Below are 27,768 nucleotides of genomic sequence, written 5' to 3'. Positions count from 1 at the left end.
CCTAGTTTGACTTAAATTTAGCCAGACTTAGCCAGACAGGCTTAACCTCAGACGGGCTCAGCCTTAGGGAGACTTAGACAGGCTTAGCTTTAGACATACCTGGACAGGCCTAATTTTAGACCAACTTAGACAGGCTTAGCGTTATACAGAATTATACATGCTTAGGCTTAGACAGGCCTAGTGAGACTTAGATTTAGACAGACTTAGACATATACAGGCTTAGCCTTAGACTTCAGCCTCAGATTTAGACTTAGGCTTAGTTAGACTTCAATTTAGACAGACTTAGACAGGCCTAGCATTAGACAGACTTAGACAGACTTAGAAAGGCTTAGCTTTAGAAAGACGTAGGAGTAGTTAGAATTAAATTTAGACAGGCTAAGCCTTAGACAGACTTAGACTAGCTTGGCCTTAGACATGCGTAACGTTAGAGAGACCTAGGCTTAATTAGACTTAAATCTAGACGGACTTAGACATGCTTACTCCTAGAGATGCATAGGCTTCATTACACTTAAATTTAGGGACACTTAGACAGATGTAGCCTTAGACAGACTTAGACAGGCCTATCCTTAGACAGGCTTAGCATTAGACAGACTTATGCAGACTTCCACAGGTTTAGCCTTAGACAGACTTATAAAGGCTTAGACTAAGATTTAGGCAGGCTTTGTCAGACTTAGATTTAGACAGACAAGCTTAGGCTTAGACAGACTTCGACAGGCTTAGGTAGACTTAGATTTAGACAATTAGACAGACTTAGGCCTAGCCTTAGACAGACTTGGACTGACCTAGTTAGCATTAGATTTAGACAGATTTTGACAGTCTTAGACTGGCTTAGCCTTAGCCGACTTAGACAGGCTCAGTTAGGTTTATACTGTCTTAGCCTTAGACAGACTTGGACTGACTTGGAATTAGATTTAGACAGACGTTGACAGGCTTAGCTTTACACAGATTTAGACAAGCCTAGTTAGAGGTAGCCTTGGACAGGCTTTGCTTCCACAAGGTTCGTATTGAAACGGTAAGTGCTAAATCACTCTGACGGGATTCCAAATCATACAGGTTGTAAATATCTTCTGGGCTGTAAGCCACAAATATCCATGTCCACAGGATGTCTTCCCTAGACAGGGGGCCCTTCTAGAGTCCCTTGTGCAACCACTGCAAAGGCTGCAGACTGGCACTGGCTTGTGCAGTACCAGGTAGTATTTGACGAGCTGGCTCCTGGCTTCCCTTTGTAAAGACATGCCAGGGTTAGCCTACAAAAGGATTATTTTTCTTTTCTGGAAAATAGAGGAAGCAGTTTTAAGACTAGGGAGATTTTGTCCCCATTTGTATTAGCATCAACATGGGTTTCTGGGCTGGAGGGGACATCTTTGAAGGGTGTCTTTCGCTTGAGGGGTGCTCTGCTTTGTCCTGGTGCTAACGCTGCCCTTGAAGGTCTGCATGCTCTGTTTTGCTGGTAGCGTGTTTCTGCTCTTGAAGCCTCTCTGCTTTCCTGGACCGAAACCAACCCGAAATAACTGATCAGCACTTCCACGATGCCCCTTTTGATGGCCACCTTGCTGCTGAATTCTCGGCGTTTCAGTCAGTGAGCAGCACGTGTGGCATCAATGGGTTCACCCTCAAGGTGGGCGCTCTGCACAAGGTACGTAGCAAGGGGTGCGAGTAGCCAAAAATTTACCTCGCTGCCCACATTGCCCCAGATGCTCCGTGAATTATGTAGGCTCTGGAATCTGACGTTGCCTAGAAAAGACAAATTTTAATGGAATTAGAATAAGCAGCAAACACTCCAGTAGAGAACACAAAGACGAAGAATTGCCCTGTTTTTAAGCTCTTTTGAAAATGGACTTTCTCAAGGCACGTCGAAAAGCAGCTCTTTAAACACAGCTCCTTACTGTTTCTTTGAGAATTGCTTCCTGGCCAGGAAGCATGAGAGGCTGCAGAAGAGGAAGGAGCTGCTGGAGCTGGCACGGAGGAGCATCCCCAGAACATCCAAGGGAGCCAGGGCTGGGAGCAGCCAGGACTGCCCTGGGGGAATATTAATATCCTGTGGGAAAGCGGGGGTGCCTCCCAGGTGAGAGGCAGGGAGATGAAGCAGGTGAACTTAGAAGTTCTAAGAACTAGAACTTAGACTCTGGAAGTTTAATGTGGTGCGCAGTTTTGTTTGGTAAAAGCTTTTTATAAATTTCAAAAAAAAAGAAAAAATTAGGAAAAAAATAGGAAAGCTGCTGGCATTTTCATACACGTCAGGGTGGTCTCCTGCTCTGAGTGATGAACATGAGTGCACAGCCTCACCCCTCTGGTCACAACTGAGCTCCCTCATTGCCCCCAGCCCCACTGCTGGAGCCAGGCAGGGCAGGCACTGGGCGTCCCTGCCCTGCTCCTTCCCTTCAGGCTTTGTCCCTTCCCTGACGCTCTCCTGGGCAGGCAGACACCTCCCTGGGGAGCAGGGCAGCTCCGCAGAGCACCCTGTGCCGCTCCCTGCACTAGCGCTGCGGCAGGGAGGCTGCGGCCTTGGGGCCGACTGGGCGCTGTCGCTCCGTCTCCATGCAGGAGCTCAGTGTGGTGCTTCCTGGGCTGTTCTGCTCCATGTCCCCGTGCGCTAGGCTGGCTCCATGTCCTCCAGGAGAGCAGGCAGGAGCTGCCGCTCCCAACATAGGTCACGATGGGGGACAATGCTGTCCCACATTTGAGAGCAGCAAGCGAGAAGGAAACCCTGGGCATCCTTGTGAGGGAGTGGGGTGAGCTGGGGTAGTTTTCTTTGCCGTGTAGAGGAAAATGATGCAGTTTGGCGGCTGCTCCACCGCAGCGCTCGGATATTTGGGTTCGCCCAGAGGGGCAGCCAGGCCCCTTGCTGCTCCGCACCCTGCACTCCAGATCCCTGGCCGCCCTGTTCCTTGCGGCCAGGCCACGCGGGGCCACAAGTGCTGTGGCCGCGCTTCCCTGCCATCATTGCCATAGGGTGCACTGGGATCGTTTGGATCACACGTGTCTGGGGTGTCCTGTCCCTCTGCATCCTCACGGGTGTCTTTCTGATGCACTCGTGCCCTTGGGTGCCCTTTCCTGGCAGCTCGGGCACTGCTGCTCCTTGTCGCTGGGGGATGTCACAGAGCAGGGGTAGTGGCACAGGCCCTGCCCGTGTCTCTCGCAGGTGACACTCGCCCTGGGTTCGGGGCTTTCTCTGCTGGTCCCTTTGTGAGCGACTCGCGGGCAGCGGGAGGCGCACTCTGCTCGGGGACACCGGCCGCGCCAGCAGGGCCCGCGGCGGGTGACAGGACGGGGCTGGGGGACCCCCTCGCCCCAACGCCGGGCTGGGGCCGGGCGAGGCCGGGAGCGGCCGCCAGGCGGCGCCGTCGGGGCCCCCGCGAGGGCCGCAGCGTCGCCCCCCGCGTCCGCCAGGCGGCGCCGCCGAGCGCGGGCGGGCGGCGCTGAGGGCGGCAGGGGCGGGCGGCCCTTGGAGCCTTCCTGGAGCTCCCGGCAGGATGGAGCTGCCTTTGCTGAGCCCCGGCAGCCTCAAAGCCTCCGGGCTTTTCCAGCTCCACCAAGGCAGAAGTTGCCCCCTCGCTTTCAGAACCCAAACACAGGGCCACCCCTCCATTTTGCAGCTCTCAGACCACCTCCAAGGCTCTTCGGAACCCCAAAAGGCAACATTGAGCTTCCAGGTCCAGCCTGGGCTCCTGGCAACTCCAAAACAGCTCAGGAGGCTGGTGGGAACCCAGAAAGGAGCCTGACCCCCAAAGCTCAGGGTTTCACTGCCCTTTCGAAACCCCAGGCCTGGCCCTTCTCCTGAGCCTGTCCCCAAGCACCAGAACCCCAGGACGGAGTCCCCCTCCCTTTCTGAGCTCCCCAACTAGCCCCAGGAGCCGGGATGGGGGCTGAGGAAACACAGGAGGGAACCTCCTTTTCTGAGCCTCCAAAGCAGCCCCCAGAGTCTGTGTGGGACCCCAGAGATGCAGCCCCTTAGGCTGCCCCTTTGCCCCTGTTTTCACACCCCGGAGGTGCCCCAGCCCTCCCCTCTCCAACCCTGTGTGCAGGGAAGGGAGGAGGAGGGTCAGGAAGGGAGGTCAGGGTGGGTCGTGCTTGGGAACTGGGTCGAGACCCCCTCCAGGCAGGCTGGGCCCAGCCCGTGGCATGGGGCAGTCCCAGGGCGGGCGGGCAGGCGGGCGGCCGCTGCGCTCCGGCCCTTTGGCCTTTATTTCCCGGCGCCGGCAGTGATTGTTCTGCAGCCCCGAGCGCAGCTGCTCCACACCCCTGCTCCATGCTCCACGCCTCTGCCAGTGGACAGCAGAGTCCACTACACCTGCCACCTGTCACCTGTCCCTGGCTCAGCCGCTGCTGCGCTGCTGACCTGGTGCCGGGCGGCCCGGCTGGAGCAGTGCAGCTGGAGCGTGGGCAGACTGGCACCCCTGCGCACCGGGCGCCGTGGCCACCCACGACAGACAGAGCCGGAGCCGCTGTGCAGGCCCTGGGAGGAGGCCCCGCCCCCCGGGCCCCGCCCCTCCTGGTACCTCACAATGCCAGTGGCTGCAACCCAGCAGAGGCCCCGCCTCTTCCCTCTGTGGCCACGTCCCTGCTTCCTCACAACAACCATGAGCACTGTCCTCATTAGCATCTCATTAGCATCTCATTATTCCTCAGCAGGAAATGGGGGACACCAGCCGCACCAGCCCTACCTCCTGGATCCCCAGACAACCAAAACAACAGACCACAGCATTTGGTCCAAGCCCTGCTGTCCCTGGCTCCTCCCCCACAGTCATCTCCACCTGCTCCGCCTTTCCACATGGACCAGTTTTGTCCCTCTGCTTTGCTGGGCAGAAAGCAGAGCTAAGAACAGCTCTTCTGAAGAGCCTGTTGTGGCCTCATTACCGCAGAATTTGCATCTTATTAGCCTCTCAGGAGAGTCTCACCACTCCTAGGCCACAACAACAACACACCTGTTAATTCTAAGGAGCTTTAGGACACCCCCAAACTGATACTGGTGCTATCTGAAGAGCCAGTTGCGGCATCGTGTCTGCATCTCATTAGCATCTCCTTATCATTTCCTTAGCATCCCTGTACTGGAACACTGAGTCTTGGCCCCCTCTCCCCTGACACTCGCCCCATTCACTGGCACAATGGGGCCCAGCCAAGGATGGGCGCTGCTCGTGACACATGTGGGGGCAGAGACAGGGACAGTGCCCTGGGGGGGTGGAGTCGGAAGACTGGGCAGAGCCTAAGGGCAGGGCGGAGCCAGGGAGGGGCACAGCCTCTCCTGAAGATCGTTGGCCATCGCACACAGGGGCTCTGTGATGCAACCAGGTTGTGACCAATGGGAATGTTTATGCAAAGCGACTCCGTTCCTGCTGCCCCACTGTGGAGCAGCAAGGGGGCAGGGCTGAGGGGTGGGGCCAAGGACCATGGGAGACACCAGGAGGGCGGAGCTCTGGGGCAACAGGGAGCTGAATCAACTGTGAGGGCAGCGTTGGGTGGGTGGGACCCTTGAGGCAGCATCAGCTTAGGGTGCCCTAGAGCTCCTTTTGTTGATGTTCCCACCCACAAATAATGAGATGCTAATGAGAAGATAATGAGATGCTAAGCAGGCCACTGCTCCCAACACTTTTCTCTGACATTAGCTCACATGTCACAAACACCATATGCGTGTAGGAGAGGCGGGGTCACAGAGGATGGGGGAGGGCACGGGCATGTGGGCATCCACAGGGCAAAGAGGCCCCGCCCCACCTCACTGAGGGTGGGGCCTCCGCTGGGTCGCAGCCAATGGCAGCAAGAGGCGGGTGGGAAGTGCAAAGCCCCCTGATCTCCAAGCCTGCAGAAATCTGTAGGGCTCTACCGGTCAAAAGCGTATGGAGGCCCCGAGGGTCCGCATTAAGTCTGAATCTTAAATACAAACGGGACTGGGGGAGCCCTACGGGCTTCTGCGCGAGTCCCCCAGGGCCTCTGAGTGCACTGGGACACATGGGCCTTACAGGATTTTGTGCAGCCTTCCCAGGCCTCTGTGTGCACTGGGCCTGGGGGTGCTTCATGGGCTTTCGAGCATCCTCTTCGGGCCTTTGTGTGCATGGATCCCTGAGGGCCCTACTGATTTCATGCTGCCACCAAGGGCCTCCGTGCACAATGGCATGGGAGGGCCCATCCGGACTTTCGTGCAGCCTCCTGGGGCCTCCGTGCGCACTGGGCCAGGGGGCCGGTTCTTGCCTGCAGTGCGTGCCCTTTGCTGGAGCGTCATTGACGACCCTGCACTGCGCACTGAGCAAGGTGCGGAGTGGCAGGGTGCTGCACGCCGTCTGTGGTGGTGAGTGTTGGCATCACGGCAGGGCAAGGGACCGAGGTGGCCTTGGGGTCTTGGGATGCGCACGGCAGCGAGTGGGGAGCACCATGAGCGGGACCGTTTGGGAATGAAAGGAACAAGGTCCAGCAGCTCTGTGCTGACCTGCTCTTTTGCTACGTGGGCAAGAACTGGCAGGGCTGCACAGATGAAGGGATGAGTGCTATTGCCCCAGCAGCCATGGGCTGCAGCAGCGAGGGCGCCCATGGGGCCTGGTGGGGCTGAGCAAGCAGTCGACAGGAGCAGGCTGGCCACAACAGCGCCCTGAGAGGGGAGTCTGCAGGCAGTGTAGCAGGGCAAGTGGTGCCAGGCAGTGGTCTGGAGCGCCGCTGCCTGTGGTGGCCCTGAGGCATCAGCCAGAAGGCTGGAGCTGCTGCTGGGAAGTGGCCAAATCGTGGGGCCATTTGGCAGAGTGGGCTAGGGGTGCAGGGGGAAATGCTCCCTATGCTGGTGAGTGAGCCCTTGTGAGCAGGGGTGATGGGGAGTGGGAGGACTCCAAGTGGGAAGGGCAGGCTGGTGTGTGGGCAAGGCAAGCGCTGGAGAGATGCTGAGCCCTCTACGTGGCGTGTCCCTGTCCCTCGTCATGGCAAGCAGGCTGTGCTCAGGGTGATGAGGGCCATAATGGGTGTCCTCCTGCGCTTGCAGAAGCACTGCGAGCGTGCCTGGCAGAGGTTTCCCTGGCTGCTGCACCAGTACCGGGAAGTGCGGGACCCTGTTGGGGTGACCACGGTGAGGCACTGTGAGGGGGACAGCATTGCTCGGGGCTGTGAGCATGGTACAAGGCATCGGAGAGCTGCAGGGTGTCAGAAGGAGCAGAAACCTTTGAGGTCTGAATAACTTCAGGCAGGAAGAGGGGTCTAGAGCTTCACAGGCTTTTGCTATGAGAAACTACATGGCAGGAGGCCGGGATGGAGAGGATGGACTCTGGGACGAGTGGCCAGGGAGCGGCGGAGGCAGTGCCACCTCCTGTGCTGGGGGGTGTACGGAGCTTTGTCCTCACACCCAGGGCCGTCCTGTCCAGTTTGTCCCCCGACTCTCAGGATGAAGCCCAGAAGCTGAGTTTTTTTTTTGCCTCCATCCATACCCTGTGCAGAGCCAAAGGGATGGGCAGCTACGTGGTTGGTTAATGCGAGCCAGAGCAGCCCTTCCAGGCACACACGCCCCGCACCTTGGCTCTGCGTGGCCCGCATCTCCAAGAAAGCCACCACGCTACACATCTTGGGCATGGGGCTTTACTGAGCTGGTGGCGGATCTGGCCCCACGGCTTCCTGGGGCAAAGGCAGAGAGAGAAGCAGTTGTCTGCCACGCTGAGCCCCTTGTTCATTATAGGCTTGAGGCAGCCACTGCGGAGCTGCTCCCATCTTCCTTCCCCACAGGAGGCTACCTACCCTGGTGTGAGAGCTCTCCATCCAGCTCTTCCAGAACAGGATGCCAATTGTGGTGGGCACCGAGAAAGTGCTAAGGAAGCATTTGTTCACTATGGGCTTGAAGCCACCGTGGCAAGCCACTGCCTGTGTAACACTCCCCTGTGCTCCAGCTCACTGCAGGGGAAGGAGCTGCACCAGCACTAGGTCCGGCTGCACGTGACATACCGTCTCTCAGCAGTTGCCCAAGCTATGCCTTAAGCAGTCTGTGAGGGCTGGGGGCAGCTGCCCATCCCACAGGCTGGGCTTCTCTACCAAGGAACATGGAGTAGGGGATTTTTCAGCATTATCCAGCTTTTGGGAACCCTCTCCCCTCCAGCGCTGTACCTCACGGGAGTCTCCCAAACAGGTGCTGGCACAGGCCCAAAGCTGCTCTCCGGACACCTGGGGCTGGGAGCCTGCTCGCACGATCTCTATGTTAGCAAAGACTATTTTGGGAGGCGGCCTACCCGGAAGCTTTCCTGAAGGTGTAGGAAGGCCTGTGGCTGTGATGTAGACCTCTCAAGATGTTCTAAGCCAGCTCTCAAATCTGCTGCATTTCAGGAATGACCTGTGGTGGTGATGCCCCAGGCCTGCTTTCACAGACTGCTCCAAACCCCTTACTACCACATCAAAGATTCAGTGTGGAAAGCACCACTGAAAGGTCTCTCGTGCCCCTATTTATTGGACCCAGGTCCTGGGCTTCTGGAACCTTCTTTCATCCCACTCTCAGGAGTGGTTGAGACACCCGTCAATCAAGGAGGCAGCACCAGTAAGTCTAGGCAGGTGGCGCCAGGTCCTTCCCCGCGACCTCTGGAATCTTCTCTTCGGGTGGTGGTTTCAGGAGCGTTTTAGATCTCAGTGCTGTCACTTGGGCTGTGTACCTTACCCCATGCTTGGGGAAGGCACTGGCACACGAGTGTCCTGGCAGGAACCTCTCCATGCTATGGCCTCCCTGGCAGCTCCCCTGTGCTCCTGTCCTGAAACGTCCCTGCAGCCGGGCAGTCCTGATCCTGCCCCAGCGAGTAGTGCAGCGTTCCTGCTCCAGCAGGCCAGGCTCTGGTGTAGGGATTCATCAGCTCTGCTCCTGTTCCTCCCCTCCTGCACAGAGCACAAGGGTCAGGGCTTGGTACAGACCTCTGACAGCCAGGCCAGTCCTCCTACCAGAGCTGTGTGCTCATTGACTTGCTCTGCCAGGACATTCAGGGTCCCAGCCAGGTGGCAGCGAGCTTTAGGGGGAGCAAAGGGCAAGGGGCTTGCATTCGTGGCAGGTTGAGGTGCCATCCTAGTAGCAAGGCCCACCTGGGCCAGGGGCTCCTTCCCCATCCCAGAGGCAGTGATGGATTGTGGCCCTTGAGGAGAGCCCAGCGGGACAGTGTGCGGGAGAAAGGGGAGTGCATGTGCAGCTCCAGAGCCCGCAGCAGTGGACTGGTGATAGGGAGGGATGTGAGGGAATGAGGGGACAAGGGGGGCAGGCCATCTGCGAGGCAGGTCTTGGGGGCTTTGGGGCTGTCCTTACCAGGCACTCTCCAATCTGCCAACTCTGTGCTCTTGAGGAGGTGCCTGAGTTGCTTCCACCTCAGGAGCTGGGCAGCACTGAGGAGGGCTTCCTGAGAGGCCTGCAGAGCAGCCCAGAGTGGGAGATGGGAATGCAGCCCAGCCAGGAGACCCTGCATTCCTGCACCCTGCCAGTGCTCAGAGCCTTTCTCAGTCCATTAGAGAAGCTGCATCTAGGCAGACAAATTGGGCAAACAATATGTTAGGGCAGCAAGTCAGAGCTCGCCCAGTCCCTGCAGGGCTTGGATCATAGAATCATAGAATGCTTAGGGTTGGAAGGGACCTCTAGAGACATCTAGTCCAACCCCCCTGCATACGCAGGGTCACCTAAAGCATGTGGCACAGGACTGCATCCAAGCAGGTTTTGAAGATCTCCAGAGAAGGAGACTCCACAACCTCTCTGGGCAGCCTGTTCCAGTGCTCTGTCACCCTCACTGTTAAGAAATTTTTCCTTAAGTTCCTATGGAATTTTTGGTGTTTCAGTTTCTGGCCATTTCCTCTAGTCCTATCAGTGGCCACCACTGAAAAGAGACCATCACCGTCCTCTGCAGGGACAGCTGGAAATCCCCTAGGGATGCCAGTGCTGGGTCTTCACTGGGCAAACCTGGACAGAAAAACTGACAAAAAACTCCTGGTCCCACATGACTAAGCTTTGTGGTCACACACCTGTGCCCCGCTGGGGATCTCCTCATGTGCATGCACGAGCAATGGGAGCAGGCAGCTGTGCACATGCTTCCTCAGCAGCACTTTCTGCTTGCCCACCACAATGGCCATCACACTCTGGAAGAGCTGGATGGAGAGCTCTTGCATGAGGGCAGCCTCCTGTGGGGAAGGAAGATGGAAGCAGCTCCGCAGTGGCTGCCTCAAGCCCACAGTGAGCAAGGGGCTCAGTGGCAGACAACTGCTTGTCCCTCTCCATCTTCCTGCCCAGAGATTCAGCATGTGGCCAATACAGGGTGCAGCTTCCCGAGCTCTCAAATCCCGCCACTCCCTTTCCCTCCACTGTCTTACCCTCCACCTCCAGGTTCAGGCTACCAGGAGAGGGAGCAGTGTGAGGCCTTCAAGGAGAACTGCGGCCAGCGTGGGCTGCGGGCTCCCTGTGCCCACCCTCGCGCCTCTCCTTGGCTCAGCAGCATGGCGCAGCCAGACAAAAAGAGAAATCCCATCCCCTGGGCGGCAAAGGATGACAAATTCAGGGTGTTTGCTGAGGCCTGGGAGCGTTTGGGAGCCACCAGGAACCTCCTCATACGCTGGCGTGATACAGACTTCAGCAAGTCCATGGGGGAGGCAGAGGACAGTGGTGGCAGCACTACCTACATGGCCTGGGATGATGATGAGGATAGTGCCATCACTGAGAGCAAGAGACAAGCCGAGACCCAGCAGTGGTGTGAGCTGCACACCTCCCAGGCAGCTGACTGAGCGGCTCTGTGGGACCGGCTTGCGATGCTTCTGCAGGCGCAGGAGGACGCCCATCATGGCCCCCATCGCCCTGAGCACAGCCTGCTTGACCTGACAAGGGACAGGGACACGCCACATTGAGGGCTCAGAATCTCTCCGGCACTTGCATGCATGGCATGGGGCAAAGCCCAGTACGTTTCATCTCCAGCAGGTTCCCTTCAGCCCAGCCCAGATGTTTTGGGCAGGGGCAGGAGTTGTGTATCCCGCTGGGCACCAAGAGTAACGCAGAGCAGCAAGTTGGGGACTCTACTGTAGCGAGTGGCCATGTTGCGCAGGGTGGTGAGCACCACCTCCCCCGACAGTTCCTGCAGGCTCTTCAGGTGACCCTGCAGCGCTGACACCACCTCGCGCAGGTGGGAGTGGGCCAGGGCCACCAGGACGTTGCTCGCCACCGTCCTCACAGCAGCTGTCCCACCCTGGAAGACAACAGTCCCTGTGTGGCACGAGCAGGTCCGTCTGTCCTGCATGCCCAGTCTCCAGGCAGCACATAGATCCCGTGACATGGTTCCCACTGCCCCTTGCTCACAACAAGCCCATGGTCACCTCTCTGCACAGCTGTGGGCACCTCCTCAAGCCCCCCAAGCCAAGACTCTCCGTAGGACAGCTGGACACCGGGGTCTGCCTCAGAGAGAAGAGGCTCACCTGGGCCTCTCGCAGGTCTGCAGACACCACTGCTATCACCCTGTCTACCACAGAGCGCTGCAGGCAGCTCTCAGAGCCGCACAAGACGCTCTCCAGCTGGCAGTAGGTCTCCTCTCTGCCACCTCTGTACACACCGCGCGGTGGGACCTACAGCCCTACAGCAGGTCCTGGGTGCTGAGTTCAAGCTGTCAGCATCACTCAGCACAGCCATTAGGAGCCGCCAAGGATCCCGTGCCGGGATTTCCAGACCATAACTTGAGCACAAGTCCAGCACCAGCGCCACCTCCACCACAAAAGAGGGGTATGCAGGAGCAACTGCCCAACACCATGTCAGGATGAGTGTTTGCACGGAGGCACAGTAGAAGGGCAAAAGTGCCATGGAGCGAGAGCCACCTGTGGCACAGGAGAAGCTGGGACACTGTGGGGAGCCCTCCAGCCCCATGGGACAGCCCCACCTCACTGTGGTGTCTTGCGGACGGTCCAAGAGAGAAATCCCCATGGCGGCAGCATGGCTGGGTCTGTCCCTGTGGCCAGGGCTCTGGTCCCCGCTGCGATGGCTTGGCCTTGCTGCCCGTCATCCTGCCTCCCTCCCTCAGAAGTGGCTCAGCCGTGGAGGAAGCGGCATCAAGCCCTTCCTCTTCCCAAAGAGGCCTCTGGACTTCCTGGGGCAGCTGATGGGGCACCTCACGCTGTGCTGTGCTGAGGAGGACCAGGAGATCAGCCAAAAAGAGAGATACCAGACTCTTGGGCCTTTCTGCATCCTAACCAGCAATATCCCCTTTGCCACCCTGGGAGACTCTGCTCCTCACACTGCAGTGACACCCCGTTCTGCAAGCTGCAGAGCTCTCTTTGTTGCCCTTGATCAGCCACGTCCCCTCCTCCTGACTGCTCTGTGTTTACCCTCTGGCACAGGTAGAAAGAGGGCAGCTGAGAATCCAGCGCTTCCAGAGATGAACTGGCAGGGGGAACCCCTGAACACCTTCTGGCCCAGCAAGGCCACTGATGAGAGCGCAGTGAGAAGCTCCTCCCTCCCTCCCTGTGGCCTTCTTGGGCACAGTGCTGGCAGAAGGCATTGTGCCAGCACCGCTCTGCTTGCTCGCTCCCCCAAGCCACTCTGAGCTCCTCAGGCTGTGCACTGGGTGCCATGGCTCTTTCCTCTCACAGGAATTTGGGATCTTTCTCTTTCCTTCTGAGAGGACAGACTTCCTCCTGAAAATCATCAACGGCATAACAGACCCAAGGCTCTTGAACACTGAGGTGGTGGAGCACGTGGTGGAGGCGGTCTTGAGGGACCCCGGCTCTGAGTTGGGTGGGGTAAGCGGCTTGCAAACACATTGCCCTGTGCTCACAGCAAAGAGAAAAGCAGCAGGGCTGCCACAAGACACACTGCGCCCCGGGACACAAAGCACAACACAAGGACCCCTCCCCTGTGCCTCCCACAGCTCGAGGAAGTTCGCAGATTGCAGGTGCTGCAGGCTCTGCTCTTGCACGAAGCGCAGACTCCCACAAGCTGCCAGGGCCATGCCGAGCATCTTGTACAGGAAGCGCTGCGAGAGAAGAGGCCAGGCCCCAGCTGCAGTGACAGCCTGGCCTGGCGGGACAGGGACAGGCCCAGGCCATGGCAGCCCCACAGTGCCAGGACCCACCAAGGCACCTGCAGCACCAACAGCAGCTGCTGGCGGCGGGGCCAGCCCAGCACCACGGCTGCACGAACACATCTGCCTGCTGGTGCTGGGCGAAAATGCCCCTGATAAGGTGGGTGACGCTGAGGACATGTCTCCTCTGCATGGGGAGGTAAGGGGCTACCTCTCCTGTGCTGCTCCCTGGGGCAGTCCAAGACTGTGTGCCTGGGCCCATCCCTTTGGGAAGCCGTCCTCTGCTCCTGCTCAGAGAAGACCCAAACCTGGTTCTCCTGGGAAGTGGCTTCCTTGCTGAGTTTCATCGTGATGCTGGATGGTGACACGGGCACCCAATCTTTGCCACCATGTTATGCTTCCCAAAGGAGGGAGAGGGTGGAGATGGATGCCTTGCCCTACAGGCATTAAGGTGTCCCCTTGGGGCTTGGGAGGAGGATACATGCCCGCACCCCTTGTTCTGCCCTGCTGATGTGGCGCTGGCCCCAGTTTTCCTTCTGCAGCTGCAAGTTTAAGGTGCAGAAGAGCAAAAGGGAGTATCATCATGTGGCAGATGGGCATCTCCAACAACTACACCGTGGAGACAGCCTTCAGGAGCTCCACGCTGGGTGAGAGGCTGTATCAGGAGCCCTGGGGTGCTGTGGGTGCCAGGGGTTGCCAGAGCACTGAGGAGACAGCCCTGTGTTTTGGGGCATGGCCCAGGAGGAGCTGCAAGCTTTCACCGTGCTCAGGGACGCGGTTTGGGCCCTGAGGCCTCTGAGCTGGAAAGGTGACCACTGTGGGCCACGGTGATGTGAGCTTTGGGATGCAGAGTGGTGGTGGACGAGGACAGGCTGGCGTGGGGAGCTAGACCACGCGCAGCCTCCCAGGGCACAGTTAGGCTGGGGCTCCCAGCTGGGAGGACATGGAGAATGCAGCTAGGCCCGGGATACCCCCACATGCAGGAAGAAGCACCCTTGGGCTGCAGGAGCTCCCTTGTGCAGCACCAGCGGCTCCAACAGCTCCACGTGCGGCAGCCTTTGTGCTCTGCTCCTTGGCTTGGCAGAGCAAGCGAGTGCCTTCAGCGTGAGCCGCGCGCAGCCGAAACCTCCCTGGCCATCCCTGATGAGCACGGGGGCCATGCCGGTGTGCCAAGCCTGACGGCACCTGCGCCCTGCGGGCCTCGTGGAGCTCAGCCAAGGCAGCGTGGAGGAGGCTGCCCTGCCACTGGATGCTTTCAGGGTGGGATCGACAAGTGGGAGATGTGGATGTGGGAGAGCAGTGAATGAAGCTGGCCCGGGAAGCTCTGGGGAGATGCGAGGCTTTGCAAGGATGGGGATTCCCGGTGGAGATGCGCTGGGGTGTCACTTTGCTGTCCAGACGAGCTTAAAGAAAGGAAAAAGAAGCGGTTACAGACAGAGAGGAAGAACCACCTCCAGGGACTGGACGAGCCCGGAGTGCGGAGGGCAGCGAGCCCAGGAGAAGTCTGGGCACCTCCGGGCCAGGAGCCCAGGCCGTCCTGCTGTGGATGTGAGGGGATGCAAGAGCTCAGGGTGATGGTACCACGCGTGGATACCCAGCCACTCATGGGGGCTTCAAGAGGGTCAAGCTCCTCTTCCCTGGCCCCATCCAGGCAAGGCTGGGATCAGCAGGGGGATCCGCGCAGCGGACACAAGGCAGCTCCCCGCTGGAGCGGGGCGCAGTCTTAACATAAAAGTCCTCGTGGGGAGCCTGGGTGCATGGAGCAGACACCGCTAGTACCTGTGGGCAGTGATCCACCTGGCTCACGATGCGGCGGCACCCACCTCGGCTCCTGGCCAGAGGAAACGCGGTGGGAAGCGCAACTGCTCACACGTGGGTCCCGTCCCCAGCTTCTGTTTGTAGCCCCTTGGTCGTCATTAAAAAAGGTGCAGGCTCCTTTTTCGTTTGCTCACATGGAGGACACGTGTCCCCCGGCCTGGCTCCTCACCGCCATCCCACCCCAGGCGCTCCTGCTCGCGCATCCGCATGCTCCATCCGCGCTGCACCAACAGTTTGGCCCTGTCCGTGCCCTCCCCTCTGGGCTGCCGCAGCCGCCCTGGCACCGACCGTGTCCCCCGGTCACCGAAGGGGACCGTGAGGCCTCGTGGTCACCATCAGGCCTAGGGCCTGGTAGGCCCTGTTGCCTTGGTGGCGACTCAGGATAGGTGGGCCCCATTGCTAGCTGATACATCAGGCCTGGTAGGCCCTGTTGCCATGGTGATGACTGGGGCCAGGTGGGCCCTGTTGCTGTGGTGATTCATCAGGGCAGGTAGGCCGTGTTGCCGTGGTGATGTTGCCATGGTGATGACTGAGGCCAGGCAGGGGCCCTGTTGCCATGGCGTCACCTCGGGCCCCGTTGCCATGGTGATGGTTCAGGCCCGGTAGGCCCCCGTTGCCGTGGCAGCCAGGTAGGAGCGGTTGCCGTGGCAACGCCCCGGTTTCCCGCACCCTCGCGGGCCTCGCCGCCATGGCGACGTGTTCCCCTTCCCTCCCCCCCGCCCCGTGCGGAGCCGCCGCCCGCCCCCCGGTGGCGCTCGGGGCCGGGCGGAAGCGGGCGCCGGGCGCGCCGGAAGTACCGGGAGAGGCGGAGGAGGCGGTGTTGGGGGGGGGGGGGTGCGGAAGCGGAAGCGGTGGCGGCCGTGTCCTTCTGGACCGCGGCGCCGGGCGGCAGCAGCATGGCGGACACGGCCTCGCAGGTGCTGCTGGGCTCGGGGCTCGCGGTGCTCTCGCAGCCCCTCATGTACGTGAAGGTGCTGGTGCAGGTGAGGGCCGCCCCGCGCCGCCGCCCCGCGCCGCGGCCGCGGGGGCACCGGGGCCGGCCGGCTCCCGGCTGGTGGCGGCGGCCGCCGCAGCCTCTTGTGTCCCTTTGCCTCCAAGGTGGGCTACGAGCCGCTGCCGCCCACGCTGGGCAGGAACATCTTTGGGCGGCAGGTTTACCAGCTGCCCGGGCTCTTCGCTTACGGTGAGTCCGTGGCTGCGGTCGGCCCCGGGCACAGGGAGAGCCAGGGTGCCATGGCGGGAACGGGGCCGGGCGCGTGGAGCAGGTCCCACATGCGGGGCAGGAGTTGCTCTGCACCGAGGCCCTTCTGGACCCAGGGGCTTCTCTTTCCACATACGTTTGTCTTTGCTGCAGAGGATAAACCCGAAGGGAATGGGGCGAGGGATGTGTGTGACATGATGGCTCCTAACGTTCCTGTTAACCCTCCCCACAGCCAGACATATCGTGAAGGTGGACGGGAGAGCGGGGCTCTTCAAAGGCCTCACGCCGCGGCTCTGCTCGGGGGCCATCGGCACCATCGTGCACAGCAAGGTGCTGCAGGTATGATGATCGTCTCCACTCTGCCCGCGGGCCGGGACGCTGCCAAGGCTCTTCAGCCTCCCGTCCCATCAGCGTCCCACTCCGCTGTCGTTGCTGATCCCATGGCCGAAGGGCCTTCCCTTGTCCCCCGCTCGCTGCGCTGACTGTAGCCTTTTCTCCCTAGCGGTACCAGGAGGCTGAGCAGGCTGAGGTACGTCCCAGGCTCTTCCCTTTTGAGGATCCACTCTCCCCTCCCTGGCAGCTGCTCCTGCCAGGCAAGGCTGTGTCCCGTGGGCACTGGGAAAAGCGGAGGCAGCCTGGAATAGAGCCGGGTTTTAAGCGCTGCTCCCAGAGAACCACAAAGAGCCAGACCGCTGTGCAGCAATGTGACCTGAGGGAGTCTGGTGGGGCCGGGATGCGGGGGGCCTATGGGCCTTGTACTGGGGAGGGCTGATGGTTTGGGCCTTGGCGGGGGTGGCGTGTCTGGCGGCTTGTCCCTTGTCCCACCCCTCCTTGCTCCCTCCAGCTAGGAGCCAGCAAGAAGGAGCCCGTGTCCTCGCTGGAGCAGGTCCTCAAGGAGGTAAGAGTGCAGCCGGGGCTGGAGAACAGACCTGAGAGCTCCGCTTCTTCCCTGGTGGGGACTGATCTGGAGCGAAGGTCCTGAGCCGTCTTTCCTAGGGCTTGTGCCTTAGGGAGCCTCTGTCTCAGGAAGCGCTGGCAGAGGGGAAGGGAAGGACTCCTGCCCTAGCAGGGTGCTGCGTGATAGCAGGGTTGTTTCCGGGCCAAAGTCTGGCTTGAGATCCCGAATTGCCCTCGTTCCTCGCAGCCAACAGGAGGAGGGTGTTGGGGTGCGGGCGTTGGGCTGGGAGAGCGTGAATCCTTGTTGTGCTTGGGACCAACCTCCAGGCCCCCTCCTGCGGCCCCCGCGCTGCCCTGCCCCCTGCCCGCTCTGGCTGACGGCCCCTTTCTCCCGCAGACCTCCCGCGAGATGGTCGCTCGCTCCGCCGCCACGCTCATCACCCACCCCTTCCACGGTAGGTGGCCCCCGGGCAGCGGAGCCGGCGGCTCCCGCTCCTCCACGCGTCCTCGCACACCTCGGTGGCGTGGGCGAGGGGCGTCGCGGTGGCCGTGCGGCTGCTCTGCTGCCCGGGAGCGCGGGGAGCGCTGACCCCGCGCTCTCTGGCTCTGCCTGCAGTGATCACCTTGAGGTGCATGGTGCAGTTCATCGGCAGGGAGACCAAGTACAGGTACGGGGGCTCTGTGGCTTGGCAGGAGCGTCACCCCCGCTCGGTCCCGGGGGCGCAGCTCCGCTTTGGGGTCCTCACGATGGGGCTGGGGCGGCGCCTTCCTGGGCGGCCACGCTGAGTGACTGAAGCTCTCCTTTCTCCCCGGGTGCAGCGGGACACTAAGCGCCTTCACCACGATCTACCGAGAAGAGGGTGTCCTGGGCTTCTTCGCGTGAGTGCCAGCAGCTGCTTCCGAGCTCGCTGTGGGGCTGGATCTGGGAGGGGGGTCGACACTGGGGAAGAGAAGCGACTCACGTTCCCTCTACCCCTTCTCTTGCAGGGGTCTCATCCCCCGGCTCCTCGGAGACATCCTTTCGCTGTGGCTCTGCAACATGCTGGCCTACCTCATCAACACGTACGCCCTGGACAACGGGGTACGCGCTCGGAGCTCTCACTCCGACGGCGCCCTGGAGCGGGACCGGGGGACTCTGCCTGCGTCACTGGTGTTTCGGTGGCAGCAGGCCCAAGGGTGGCAGCGAGTGAGGGCTGCAAGGCAGGGAGGGAGCTCAGAGCATGGGGGTTTGAAGACACTTCTTGTCACTCGCAGGTCTCAACCATGGCTGAGATGAAGAGCTACTCGCAAGCAGTCACTGGAGTGAGTACAGCCCCTCCGCGTGCATGCGTGCGTCTCTGGGGGTGGCTGGACAGAATCGAGTCTGTTCTCTGGCAGGGGGAAAACAGTGATTCCCTGGAGACAAAAGGGTGACAGCCAAAGTGCCCATCTTGCTGCTGCTGTCCCTGGACAGGGAGCAGCCTGCAGAGGAGCTGCTGCTCATGGAGCACTGCGAGCTGCTCCTGCACGGGGCACGTGCCATGGTCTTGGCTTCATCTCTGCATGGTCCATCCCTGCATGTGCCTCAGGGGCTTAACCAGCAGCATGCAGGAGAGGGTTGCCTCCTGGCTGTGGGGGGACGGATCCGTGGGGACTTGTCTTTCCCACACTTTCCACGCAGGAAGCGGGTGCCAGCAGGGCCGGGTGCTGTGGGGAGGGATCCCTGCTGGATGCCAGGGCCGCGGACAGATCCCAGAGGGGCTGGGGGTGCCCAGCGCGGCTAACCAGCCCTGCCTCTCTTTTGCAGTTCTTCGCCAGCATGCTGACGTACCCCTTCGTGCTGGTCTCCAACCTGATGGCCATTAATAATTGTGGGTGAGTGCGCTGCCACCGCCTCCCTCGCTAGCGCGTGCGTCTCGCCACCTCCCTGCTGTCCCATCCGGGCCTGGCCCCGGCCCCGTTGCGCAGCAGTTCCCTCTGCAGCCCTGAGAGAATGTGTCTGTGCCTGAAGACACCACTTGGAGCTGGGGAGTGGGGTCTGGGCGCTGGGGGCGGCCGAGGGATGTGTCTTCATTCCCCGGGGTGCTCTCCTCTCCTCTGCAGACTGGCTGGGGGCCTCCTGCCCTATGCACCTACCTACTCGTCTTGGCTGGACTGCTGGAGCCAGCTGCACAAGGAGGTAAGTGCCCACGCTGGGCAGTGCCACTGGCCTGCCTGGCTACTAGCAAGGGTAGACGGGAGCCCCACGATGCTCCAGGGCCTGTGTCCTGCCCCACCACGAGCCCCCGCAGCGCGAGGGCTGGCGTCACGGCCCCCACTCCACACGGAGCTGACCACTCAAAGGTGGAGGGTTGTCACTCGCCAACAAGTCACTGTGGGGTCGGGGGCCCTGTTGTGGATGGGGGCAGCCCTGGTTCAACCAGGGGTAATTTTCTCCTCTTCTAGGGCAACATGAGCCGAGGGAACAGCCTGTTTTTCCGCAAGGTGCCCACAGGAAAGCGATATGTGTGGGAGGAGAGGAGGTTTCGCTGAAGCTGGAGCTGTGACTCGAGTCCCAGAGTTGATGCTGGGCTCCAGACACACAGAATCATGACAGTGGTGATTTCTATACAGTTCTCTTTTTTTTTTTGTTTGTTTTTTTTTTCCTTTTTTTTTTCTTTTTTTTTAAATCATCTAATCCTGAGAGTCCAAGGCAGCTGTGTGAGAGTGTCTGTCATGGGTCCATGGGCTTCCTCATGGTGCGGTGAGGGGGAACACTGTCCTGGGTGGAGATGTCACTCCTCAGCTCTGGGTGCAGCCAAACACGTTTTGTCCTGGCCTTGCGGGATCCCCTTGCCTGAGCCAGGGTAAAGGCCACAGCGTGGACGGGGGCCCTGACACCGGGGCCACATGCCCTGAAGATGTGCAGAGTCTTCGACTCCAGGCCAGAGTTCTCGCAGCAGAGGAGGAAATCCCTTCAGGCTTGTGCCAGCAGAGCCCCGGCCCCGCGGGGATTAGCCTGTTAAATGTAATCCTGCAGAGACGGCGCCCATGGCTCCCATGCGCGGGGCACAGAGATTATCCCTGCAGTCAGGAATCAAAGACTTCAGTGACTTGGGGATCAGCCGTGCTGCGCTGCAGCCCAATGGAGCTGACGGTCACTCCCCCTTCTCATGCTTCTGGACTCCCTCCTATTCCAGGTCACGCACCAACAAACAGAGCAGCGTCCCTGCTACAGCTATGCCAGGCGTCACGTTTTGGACTTTGCCTGGGAGGCAAAGTCTCTGCTAAGGACTAGCGTGAGGAGATGGAGGTGCGTGTTTTACGCAAGCTCAAGTGCCAAAAAGGGGGCAGAGGAAGCAGCTGGCACGGAGGAACCTCCCTCCTGGGACAGGGCCATAACATGGGGCCAAGCCCTGAGCGCTAGCCATGCCTTTGGGGCAGGTCCTGCCCACGAGCAGCGGCTGGGGTTGTTGGGGTCCCATCTTCTCTGCCCTCATTTAAGCGAGACTGTCACGTGGCAGTAAAATAAGACAACATGATGTCCCTGGTGCAGCAGCCAGCACAAGGGAACGGGCTGAGGGAGCAGCTGCCCCTGTTGCAGCTGAGCGGGTCCTGTGCCCCGTGCTCTCTGTGGGACTTGCTGGAGCGTCCCCCAAGGCAAAGCAACAAGGGGAGATGATCCCTCAAATGCCAACTTTCGGGCATGGGCTCCAGCAACCTTTACGCTGCTTCCCGCTGTTAATCCCAGGAGTTTCTCAGCCTCAAGCCCACTTAGGGCTTTGCTTCAGCTGAGGAAATTCCTCCACGGGCTGGCAGTGCCTGGAAAAAAATAACCATGAGAACCAACCCACGTGTTTTCAAAGGGCAGCTCTGCGAATCTCCCCCAAGAGGGGACAAGGGCTGCCCCAAATACTAGGTCAGTGGCCAGACCGGCAGTGGCTTCACGAGCCACTGGCTCTTGAATAATTGCAAGCCATTGAAGCGGCCCGGGTTGAAAAGTGATAGCGTAAGGTGAGCTGGGCAGCGGGCCCAGCTTGGTTTCCTGTCTGTCAGTACGAGGGGCTCAATTTCAGGGATGTGATCGCCTGCAGCGGAAAAGGGGGAAATGTAATAGGCGGCAGCTGCTCGGGTGTCCCTGCAGTGGCCAGGCGGAGGGGGTACAAAGTGATGTGGAGAGGAGTGGAGGTGTGAGGGGCAGGAGGGGATGCGGAGCTGACGCGAGGGTCTCGTGCCCCAGTGAGGTCTCACCTCTAGCAGGACAGGGCAGCCCATGGAGGGGAGGGTCTCTTGCCTGGCAGGATGGGGGGACAGCAGACAGGAGGTCTCACCTGAGGCAGGAGGTGGCTCACATGTGGCAGGAGGGCTCACACTGGGCTGGAAGAGGGTCCCCAGCTGGCAGGAAGTTCCACATGTGGCTTGATGGGGCACGCAGCTGGCAGGAGCTCTCACACTGGGCTGGATGGAGCGCGCAGCTGGCAGGAGGTCTCAGATGTGACTCCATGCTTTGCACAGCTGCTGGGTCTCACTCCAGGCTCGATGGGGTGCACATCTGGCAGGAGTCCGCACATCAGCCTGGCAGGGTGCACAGCTACTGGGAGATCCTACACCTGCCCAGGCAGGGCACGCAGGTACCAGGATGGGGTGTGCCAGGTACCAGTAGGTCCCCCAGCAGCCCGTATGGGGTAGAAAGCTACTGGCAGGAGGTCCCACAGCAGCCCCGATCGGGTGTGCACCTACCGGCAGGTCCCACAGCAGCCCGGACTGGGTGTGCAGCTATCAGCAGGTTCCCCCGGCAGCCCGGATCGAGTGTGCAGCTACCGGCAGGTCCCACAGCAGCCCGGACGGGGCGCACAGCTACCGGCAGGTCCCACAGCAGCCCGGATCGGGTGTGCAGCTACCAGCAGGTTCCCCCCGGCAGCCCGGACCGGGTGTGCAGCTACCGGCAGGTTCCCCCGCGAGGCCCTCGCCGCGGGCGGGAGGCGCGAGGGCCGCACGCGCCCCCCGGCGGCGCGCAGCGAGCGGCGACGCGGGGGCCGCCCCGGAAGGGCCCGCGGGGGCGGCTCCATGGCCGCGCCATGGCCGGGCCGGGCGGCTACCTGAGCAGCGGCAGCGAGCGGCGGTGCCGGGCGCTGCTGGCGGCGGCGGGGGAGCGCGGGGCGGCGGCGGCGGCCGCGGTGCTGGTGCCGCTGTGCGCCGTGCGCGGCCGCGCCGCGCTGCTCTTCACGCTGCGCTCCCGCGCGCTGCGCGGCGCGCACGGCGGCGAAGTGAGGTAGCGCCGGGAGCGGGCGCGCCGCGGGGCCCCGCGCGCAGCCGGGCGGCGCTCACGGGCGCCCGCCGCCTCTCGCAGCTTCCCCGGCGGCAAGAGGGACCCGGCGGACGGCGACGCGGTGGCCACGGCGCTGCGGGAGACGCGCGAGGAGCTGGGCCTGGCCCTGAGCGCCGAGCGCGTCTGGGGTGTCCTACGCACCGTGCCCAGCCGGGTAGCGGCACGCGGCGGGGCGGGACATGGGCTATGGGGACATGGGGATGGGGTGACAGGGACGCCACCGACACGCGGGGTGGGGCAGGGACACAGGCAGGAGGCACCGGGGTCAGAGGGATATGGAGTGTCTGGGGACAAGGTCACAGGGACACCATGGGCACAGGGTATCTGGCGATGGGGTGACAGAGACATAGGGTGTCTGGGAGAAGGGGGCAGGGATATAGGCAGGGGTCCCTAGGGATAAGGTGACAGGGACACCACAGACTTGGGGTGTCTGGGGATGAGGTCATAGGGACATGGGGTGTTTGGGACAAGGTGACAGGAACACCTTGGGCGTGGGGCATCTAGGGATGAGGTAGCAAGGTCAGAAGATGTCTGTGAATAGGGTGACAGGGACACAGGGGGTGTGGGGACAAGGTGAAAGGGACACCGTGGACATGAGGTGCCCCTTTGAGGACGGGGTGGCAGGGACTTGAGGCACAGAGACATAGGTGGGCATTGCCTTGGGAGATGGAGTGGCAGAGACATGGGGTGTCTGTGGATGAGGGGGCAGGGACACAAGATGTGGGTGCCTGGGGCAATAGGGACCTGAGGGCCTGGGGACCCCTGGGGACAGGGTCATGGGGCACAGGGGTGTCTGAAGACAGGGATGAGGTGACAGGGACCTGGCTGATGGGTGTTGAGGGATGAGGTGCAGATGACAAAGACAGGGGTGTTGGGGATGAGGTGAGGGTGAGGGGGACATGGGGTGGGAGATGGGGGTGTCAGGGACTGGGGTGCAGGATTACAGGGGGCTGGGCACTGGGCACCTGGTGCTGGTAACAGATGGGTGTAGGAGGTCCCCCAGCTGGCAGAGTGGCATCTCAGGGACAAGGCTTGGCACCCCCCTCATTGCTGCTGTCCCGTTGCACTTCCTTCCAGGACAGAATGCTGGTAGCTCCTGTTGTTGCAAACCTGGGGCACTTGGAGGACCTGACTCTTACACCCAATCCCCAGGAGGTGGGTGACACCACCGCGGCCCTTGTGGCTCAGCTTGCTCAGGGCTCTGCTTGGCATTGCCCAGGCGTGCATGCACTGTGCCATGACCCTTCCCAGCCCCTAGTAGCCCCATACACAACCTTGATGTGCTGTGTCTCTGTGCCCAGGTTGAGGAGGTCTTCACCATCCCCTTGGATCACCTGCTACGGGCGGAGAACCAGGGCTACACCCACTACCGCGCCAAGGGCCGCTACAGCCACACGCTGCCTGTCTTCCTCCACGGGCCCCACAGGGTGTGGGGGCTCACGGCCATCATCACTGAGCTGACACTGGAGCTACTGGCGCCCGACCTCTACCGCCACAAGACACGGGTGACCGGTGGCCGCTGAGCCCTCCCTTGCTCCCGCTGTTAGCAGGGAGGGCTTGGTCCCAACTCCCTTTCGGGAGGCAGAGGGAGGGGACGGGGCTGTGGTGGCAACCCCCAGTAACGGTGAAAGCCCCCACAGGCCTGGCGTGTGGGACAGTGGTTGGTGGCTCATGCAGAGCCTCTACAGGCCTTTTCGGGTGCCTTGTCTCTGCTGCTGTTTTATTCCTCCAAGCCCTACGGGTGCCTCTAGGTCACGCTGGTCACAAACTCCTGATAGGCAGGAGGTTGCTGCTGAGAAACCGGGGCTCCATTGTCCCACATCCATGGTGCTGCCAGCCTTTCCCATGGGGTCCAAGTGGCCCCGTGCCACAGTTGATGTCACACCTTGAGATTTAGCAAAGTAAAGTGCAGTATTTTAAACCACTCGCCTCTCAGCCTCCAAATCTTGAAGCGTGGGGGCCTTTGGTGCCAGGGCCGGGGAGGAGCAGTGAGCTCAGCTCTCAGACCAAGGTGGTGGCGGGGGGTCTCTCCCATCATTAGTACGGGGAGATCAACTCTGGTGTGACACACGAGGGGACTCTGCAGGGCGCTGCTTGTGTCAGGGACCCAAGGGGAAACATGGAGCCACACACGAGTTTCTTTCACAAGGCTTTCAGCCAGCGCTGCTGCTCGTTGCTGCACCATGACCCATGCCCAGAGTCACAAGACTCGCCTCCTTGTAACTTTACCCTTTGCTTCACTTTTGGATCCCGATTGTGTTTTTTAATGATTTCTTCCTCTGTGTACCCGCTAGAACAGTGCAGGGGTCTAGACCCCCCTGGAGTAGTCCTACTCCAAGGGTAGGCCAGAGCAAGAGCCCTCTGGCCATCCCTTCCCACCACTGCTGCCAGGATTTTACAACTCCGGCCAGTATTCGCAGAAAGGAAAGAGCCTGTGAGCACAGCGGTGTTTATTGAGGAACCCACCAGCGCAGGAGCGGGGTCCCACTACCCCCTGAACAGCTGCAGGGAGCCACTCGCATGTGACAAATGCCCACTAGCAGGAAAAGGCAGGGCCGCGCGTGCCAGCGGCCCTGCGTGGACTCCTCTCACTCCAGGTTGTCCTTAAGCTGACGCCGCTCGCGCTTTGGACTCCTCGTAGCGTCGCATCCTCTCCTCCAGCTCTGGGCGGAAGTGACGGATGAGGCCCTGCACAAAGCGAACGGGTGGACGGCGTCAAGCAGGAATAACCCCCGCTGCCCCCCATAGTGTCAGGCCTCCGGTCCAAACGCTCTACCTGCACGGGCCAGGCAGCGCCATCGCCCAGCGCGCAGATGGTGTGGCCCTCGATCTGCTTGCTGATCTCCCACAGCGCGTCAATCTCCGCTACCTGTGCATTGCCCTGCACGAACCGGGCCATGACTTTGTTCATCCAGTCAACGCCTGTGGAAAGGGACGAGCTGCGACAACCCTGTGGCCGCTGCCCCGGCAGCCCTCGCCACCCGACACGGCCCCACACTCACCTTCTCGGCACGGGGTGCACTGCCCGCAGCTCTCGTGCTTGTAAAACTCAATGAGGCGGGCGATAGCTTTAATGATATCAGTCTAGAGGAGCAAGGAGGAGATGCTGAGCGCCCTTCCCAGCCCTGCTAGGGCACGCGGGGGACGAGGGAGAGGAATTGTCCCTTACCGACTTGTCCATGACAATGACGGCCGCTGTGCCAAGCCCGCTCTGCGCCTGCACCAAGGAATCGAAGTCCATCAGCACAGTCTCACACACCGACTTGGGGAGAAGTGGCGTGGAGGAGCCTCCCGGGATCACGGCCAGCAGGTTGTCCCAACCCCCGCGGACACCCCCTGGCAGAGAAGGGGACAGGCTGAGGCCGGCTGAGAGCCGGCCCCGTGCCCCTCCGCGGGCCAGCCCGTGGGGCACCGTACCTGCGTGCTTCTCGATGAGCTCCTTCAGGGGCACGGACATCTCCTCCTCCACTGTGCACGGGTTGTTGACGTGGCCGGAGATGTTGAAGAGCTTCGTGCCGGAATTGCGTTCGCGCCCGAAGCTGGCGAACCAGGCCCCTCCGCGCCGGCAGATGGTGGGGGACACTGCCACCGTCTCCACGTTGGCCACCGTGGTGGGACACCCAAACACACCTGGAAGCAGCAGGAGCTCACAAAAGCTGTGTCTCTGCTCAGAGGGCATCAGCCACCCCATTCCTGCTATAGCAGAGCCTCAAGGAGCTGGATGACTGCTCAAGAACAACCCTTCTTGGCCATGGTCATGGTCATTTCCTCCAGCCTGTCTCTTCTCAACTGGCACCAGCTGAGGACTGGTTGGTTCATGGTGCCAAGGGCCATGGGAGGCCTCCGCGGTGCCATGGGTGCAAGGAGAAACATCTCCCGCTCGCTAGCTCTCAGGGCAGGGCTCAGAGAGCGACACTGGCAACGTACCCACATCCGCGGGGAAGGGCGGCTTCAGACGCGGCTTGCCCTGCTTGCCCTCGATGGATTCAATGAGGGCCGTCTCCTCCCCGCAGATGTAGGCCCCGGCGCCCCGCACCACGAAGACGTCGAATGCGTAGCCCGAGCCGCAGGCGTCCTGCCCCAGCAGCCCGGCCTCGTAGGCCTCCCTGATGGCCACCTGCGGACGAGGTGGTCTGTGGGTGCTCCCCCTCGATGGCGGTCACCCCCCGGCCGCCGCCACCCCACCGCTCACCTGCAGGTTGGAGGCTTCATTGTAGAACTCCCCGCGGATGTAGATATAGGCGGCTCGAGCGCCCATGGCTCGACCGGCCACCAGACACCCCTCCAGCAGCTTGTGCGGGTCGTGCCGCATGATCTCACGGTCCTTGCAAGTGCCCGGCTCCCCCTCGTCCGCGTTCACCACCAGGTACTTGGGCCTGCCAGGGGGAAGGAGGACACTGTCACTTGTCCCGCTCGGCGACTGCTTCCCCGATGGCGCGGGGGTGACGCGGCCTCACCTGCCGTCGGGTGGCTTGTTCATGAAGCTCCACTTGAGACCAGTGGGGAAGCCAGCGCCGCCGCGGCCCCGCAGCCCCGACGCCTTGACCTCGTTGAGGATCCAGTCGACGCCCTTGAGCAGGATCTCCTTGGTCTTGTACCAGTCGCCGCGGCTCAGGGCGCCCCGCAACCTGTGGCCACAGCGCGGGGCCCGCTCGCAAGGCCACAACATGGGATGCGTCCGTGTCCCCCCCCTCCGCCCCGGGGCCGCCCCCTCGGCGCTCACCGCCAGTCGTGGCGCCCGTAGAGGTTGGTGAAGATGCGGTCCTCGTCCCGCAGCGACCCGAACTGCGTCTTCTTGGGCGCCGTCTGCCGGGACAGGGCGCCTCAGCACCGGCCCCGGCGCCGCCGCCGATGCCCCCCCGCTCCCGCCCCGCTCCCGCTCCGCCCCGTCGCGCTCACCGAGAAGGCGGCGGCGCCGGCGGGGAGGCGCCGCAGCGCCAGCAGCTGCCGGGCGGCCATGGCGGCGCGCGCTCCGCCCGTCACCTTCAGCCGCCCCCCGCGCCGCGCGGCGCCCGCGTGACGTCCGCGCCGCCCGCGTGACGTCGCCGCGCCGGGGCGGGCACAAGCGGCGGCGGCGGCGGCGCCGTCGGGGCCGCGCGGCCCCGGCCGTCCCCGCGCGCTGCCCTCGGCGCCGGCACCGGGCTCGCCCCACAGCCGCCCCGTCGGGGCCGCGCTGGCTCCGGGGCTGCTCGGTCCCTCCCCACGATGCTCCCGTCGGGGCCGCGCTGCCCCCGTCCATCCCCGCACGGTCCCTTCGGGGCCGCCCTGTCCCCGTCCATCCCCGCACCATCCCCTCGGGGCTGCGCTGCCCCCGTTCATCCCCGCACTGTCCCCTAGGGGTGTCACTGTTGACGGGCCAGGCCTGGCTCCTTCGCCACGACCCTCCCATCAAGGCTGCCCTGCCTCTGTCCATCCCTGTACCCTCCCGTCAGCCCAGTGCTGTCTGCAGGCCGGGCCCACATCCGTCCCCACAATCATCCTGCCAGGACAGCCATGTCTGTAGGTCCCCACAACCCTCCCACTGGGGCAGCGCTGCCCCTGCCCACCCCCCACATCCCACCCATGGAGGCAGTGCTGCCCCCCACCTCTCTCCCTCC

At 61.7% G+C, this 27,768-nt stretch overlaps 3 protein-coding genes across 3 annotated transcripts; 2 read left to right on the top strand and 1 right to left on the bottom strand.

Moving 5' to 3' along the window:
• The first annotated feature begins 15,640 nt into the window (after positions 1 to 15,640).
• MTCH2 (mitochondrial carrier 2) lies at positions 15,641 to 19,571 on the top strand. The gene is made up of 13 exons (XM_088534280.1): positions 15,641 to 15,769; positions 15,885 to 15,969; positions 16,220 to 16,326; positions 16,490 to 16,516; positions 16,832 to 16,885; positions 17,282 to 17,339; positions 17,501 to 17,552; positions 17,704 to 17,763; positions 17,872 to 17,965; positions 18,139 to 18,186; positions 18,671 to 18,738; positions 18,967 to 19,042; positions 19,309 to 19,571. Exons 1-13 carry the CDS (start codon positions 15,683 to 15,685, stop codon positions 19,393 to 19,395), a joined length of 903 nt encoding a protein of 300 aa, XP_088390406.1. The 5' UTR covers positions 15,641 to 15,682; the 3' UTR covers positions 19,396 to 19,571.
• A 2,349-nt stretch (positions 19,572 to 21,920) lies between these two features.
• Positions 21,921 to 23,694, top strand: NUDT8 (nudix hydrolase 8). The gene is made up of 4 exons (XM_088534239.1): positions 21,921 to 22,114; positions 22,193 to 22,325; positions 23,249 to 23,326; positions 23,473 to 23,694. Exons 1-4 carry the CDS (start codon positions 21,921 to 21,923, stop codon positions 23,692 to 23,694), a joined length of 627 nt encoding a protein of 208 aa, XP_088390365.1.
• Positions 23,695 to 24,606: 912 nt separating this feature from the next.
• NDUFV1 (NADH:ubiquinone oxidoreductase core subunit V1) lies at positions 24,607 to 27,154 on the bottom strand. Its single transcript, XM_088534278.1, has 10 exons — positions 27,071 to 27,154; positions 26,895 to 26,977; positions 26,629 to 26,799; positions 26,364 to 26,547; positions 26,099 to 26,288; positions 25,589 to 25,801; positions 25,341 to 25,507; positions 25,174 to 25,255; positions 24,948 to 25,093; positions 24,607 to 24,859 (listed from the first exon to the last, which is right to left on the bottom strand). The coding sequence occupies exons 1-10, from the start codon at positions 27,128 to 27,130 to the stop codon at positions 24,776 to 24,778; spliced, it is 1,380 nt and encodes a 459-aa protein (XP_088390404.1). The 5' UTR covers positions 27,131 to 27,154; the 3' UTR covers positions 24,607 to 24,775.
• Positions 27,155 to 27,768: the final 614 nt, after the last annotated feature.

This window comes from Tinamus guttatus, unplaced genomic scaffold (genome assembly GCF_059628265.1).
Source record: "Tinamus guttatus ecotype Peru unplaced genomic scaffold, ASM5962826v1 Tinamus_guttatus_pri_ptg000546l, whole genome shotgun sequence".
In the NCBI taxonomy this organism is placed as follows: Eukaryota; Metazoa; Chordata; class Aves; order Tinamiformes; family Tinamidae; genus Tinamus; species Tinamus guttatus.
Note: the sequence above shows the minus strand (reverse complement) of the source record. Positions and strands in the feature narration are given on the sequence as shown.

What these genes read in the sequence shown, in the direction of transcription:
- MTCH2 (XM_088534280.1), top strand. Translation starts at nt 15,683, where the DNA reads ATGGCGGACACGGCCTCGCAGGTGCTGCTGGGCTCGGGGCTCGCGGTG. An exon ending in TGCACAGCAAGGTGCTGCAG is followed by an intron (nt 16,327 to 16,489) that starts GTATGATGATCG and finishes TTTTCTCCCTAG; the next exon opens with CGGTACCAGGAGGCTGAGCA. An exon ending in AGGAGGCTGAGCAGGCTGAG is followed by an intron (nt 16,517 to 16,831) that starts GTACGTCCCAGG and finishes TGCTCCCTCCAG; the next exon opens with CTAGGAGCCAGCAAGAAGGA.
- NUDT8 (XM_088534239.1), top strand. Translation starts at nt 21,921, where the DNA reads ATGGCCGGGCCGGGCGGCTACCTGAGCAGCGGCAGCGAGCGGCGGTGC. An exon ending in GCGCACGGCGGCGAAGTGAG is followed by an intron (nt 22,115 to 22,192) that starts GTAGCGCCGGGA and finishes CGCCTCTCGCAG; the next exon opens with CTTCCCCGGCGGCAAGAGGG. An exon ending in TTACACCCAATCCCCAGGAG is followed by an intron (nt 23,327 to 23,472) that starts GTGGGTGACACC and finishes CTCTGTGCCCAG; the next exon opens with GTTGAGGAGGTCTTCACCAT.
- NDUFV1 (XM_088534278.1), bottom strand. Translation starts at nt 27,130, where the DNA reads ATGGCCGCCCGGCAGCTGCTGGCGCTGCGGCGCCTCCCCGCCGGCGCC. An exon ending in TACGGGCGCCACGACTGGCG is followed by an intron (nt 26,800 to 26,894) that starts GTGAGCGCCGAG and finishes CTGTGGCCACAG; the next exon opens with GTTGCGGGGCGCCCTGAGCC. An exon ending in GTGCACCCCGTGCCGAGAAG is followed by an intron (nt 25,094 to 25,173) that starts GTGAGTGTGGGG and finishes CCCTTTCCACAG; the next exon opens with GCGTTGACTGGATGAACAAA.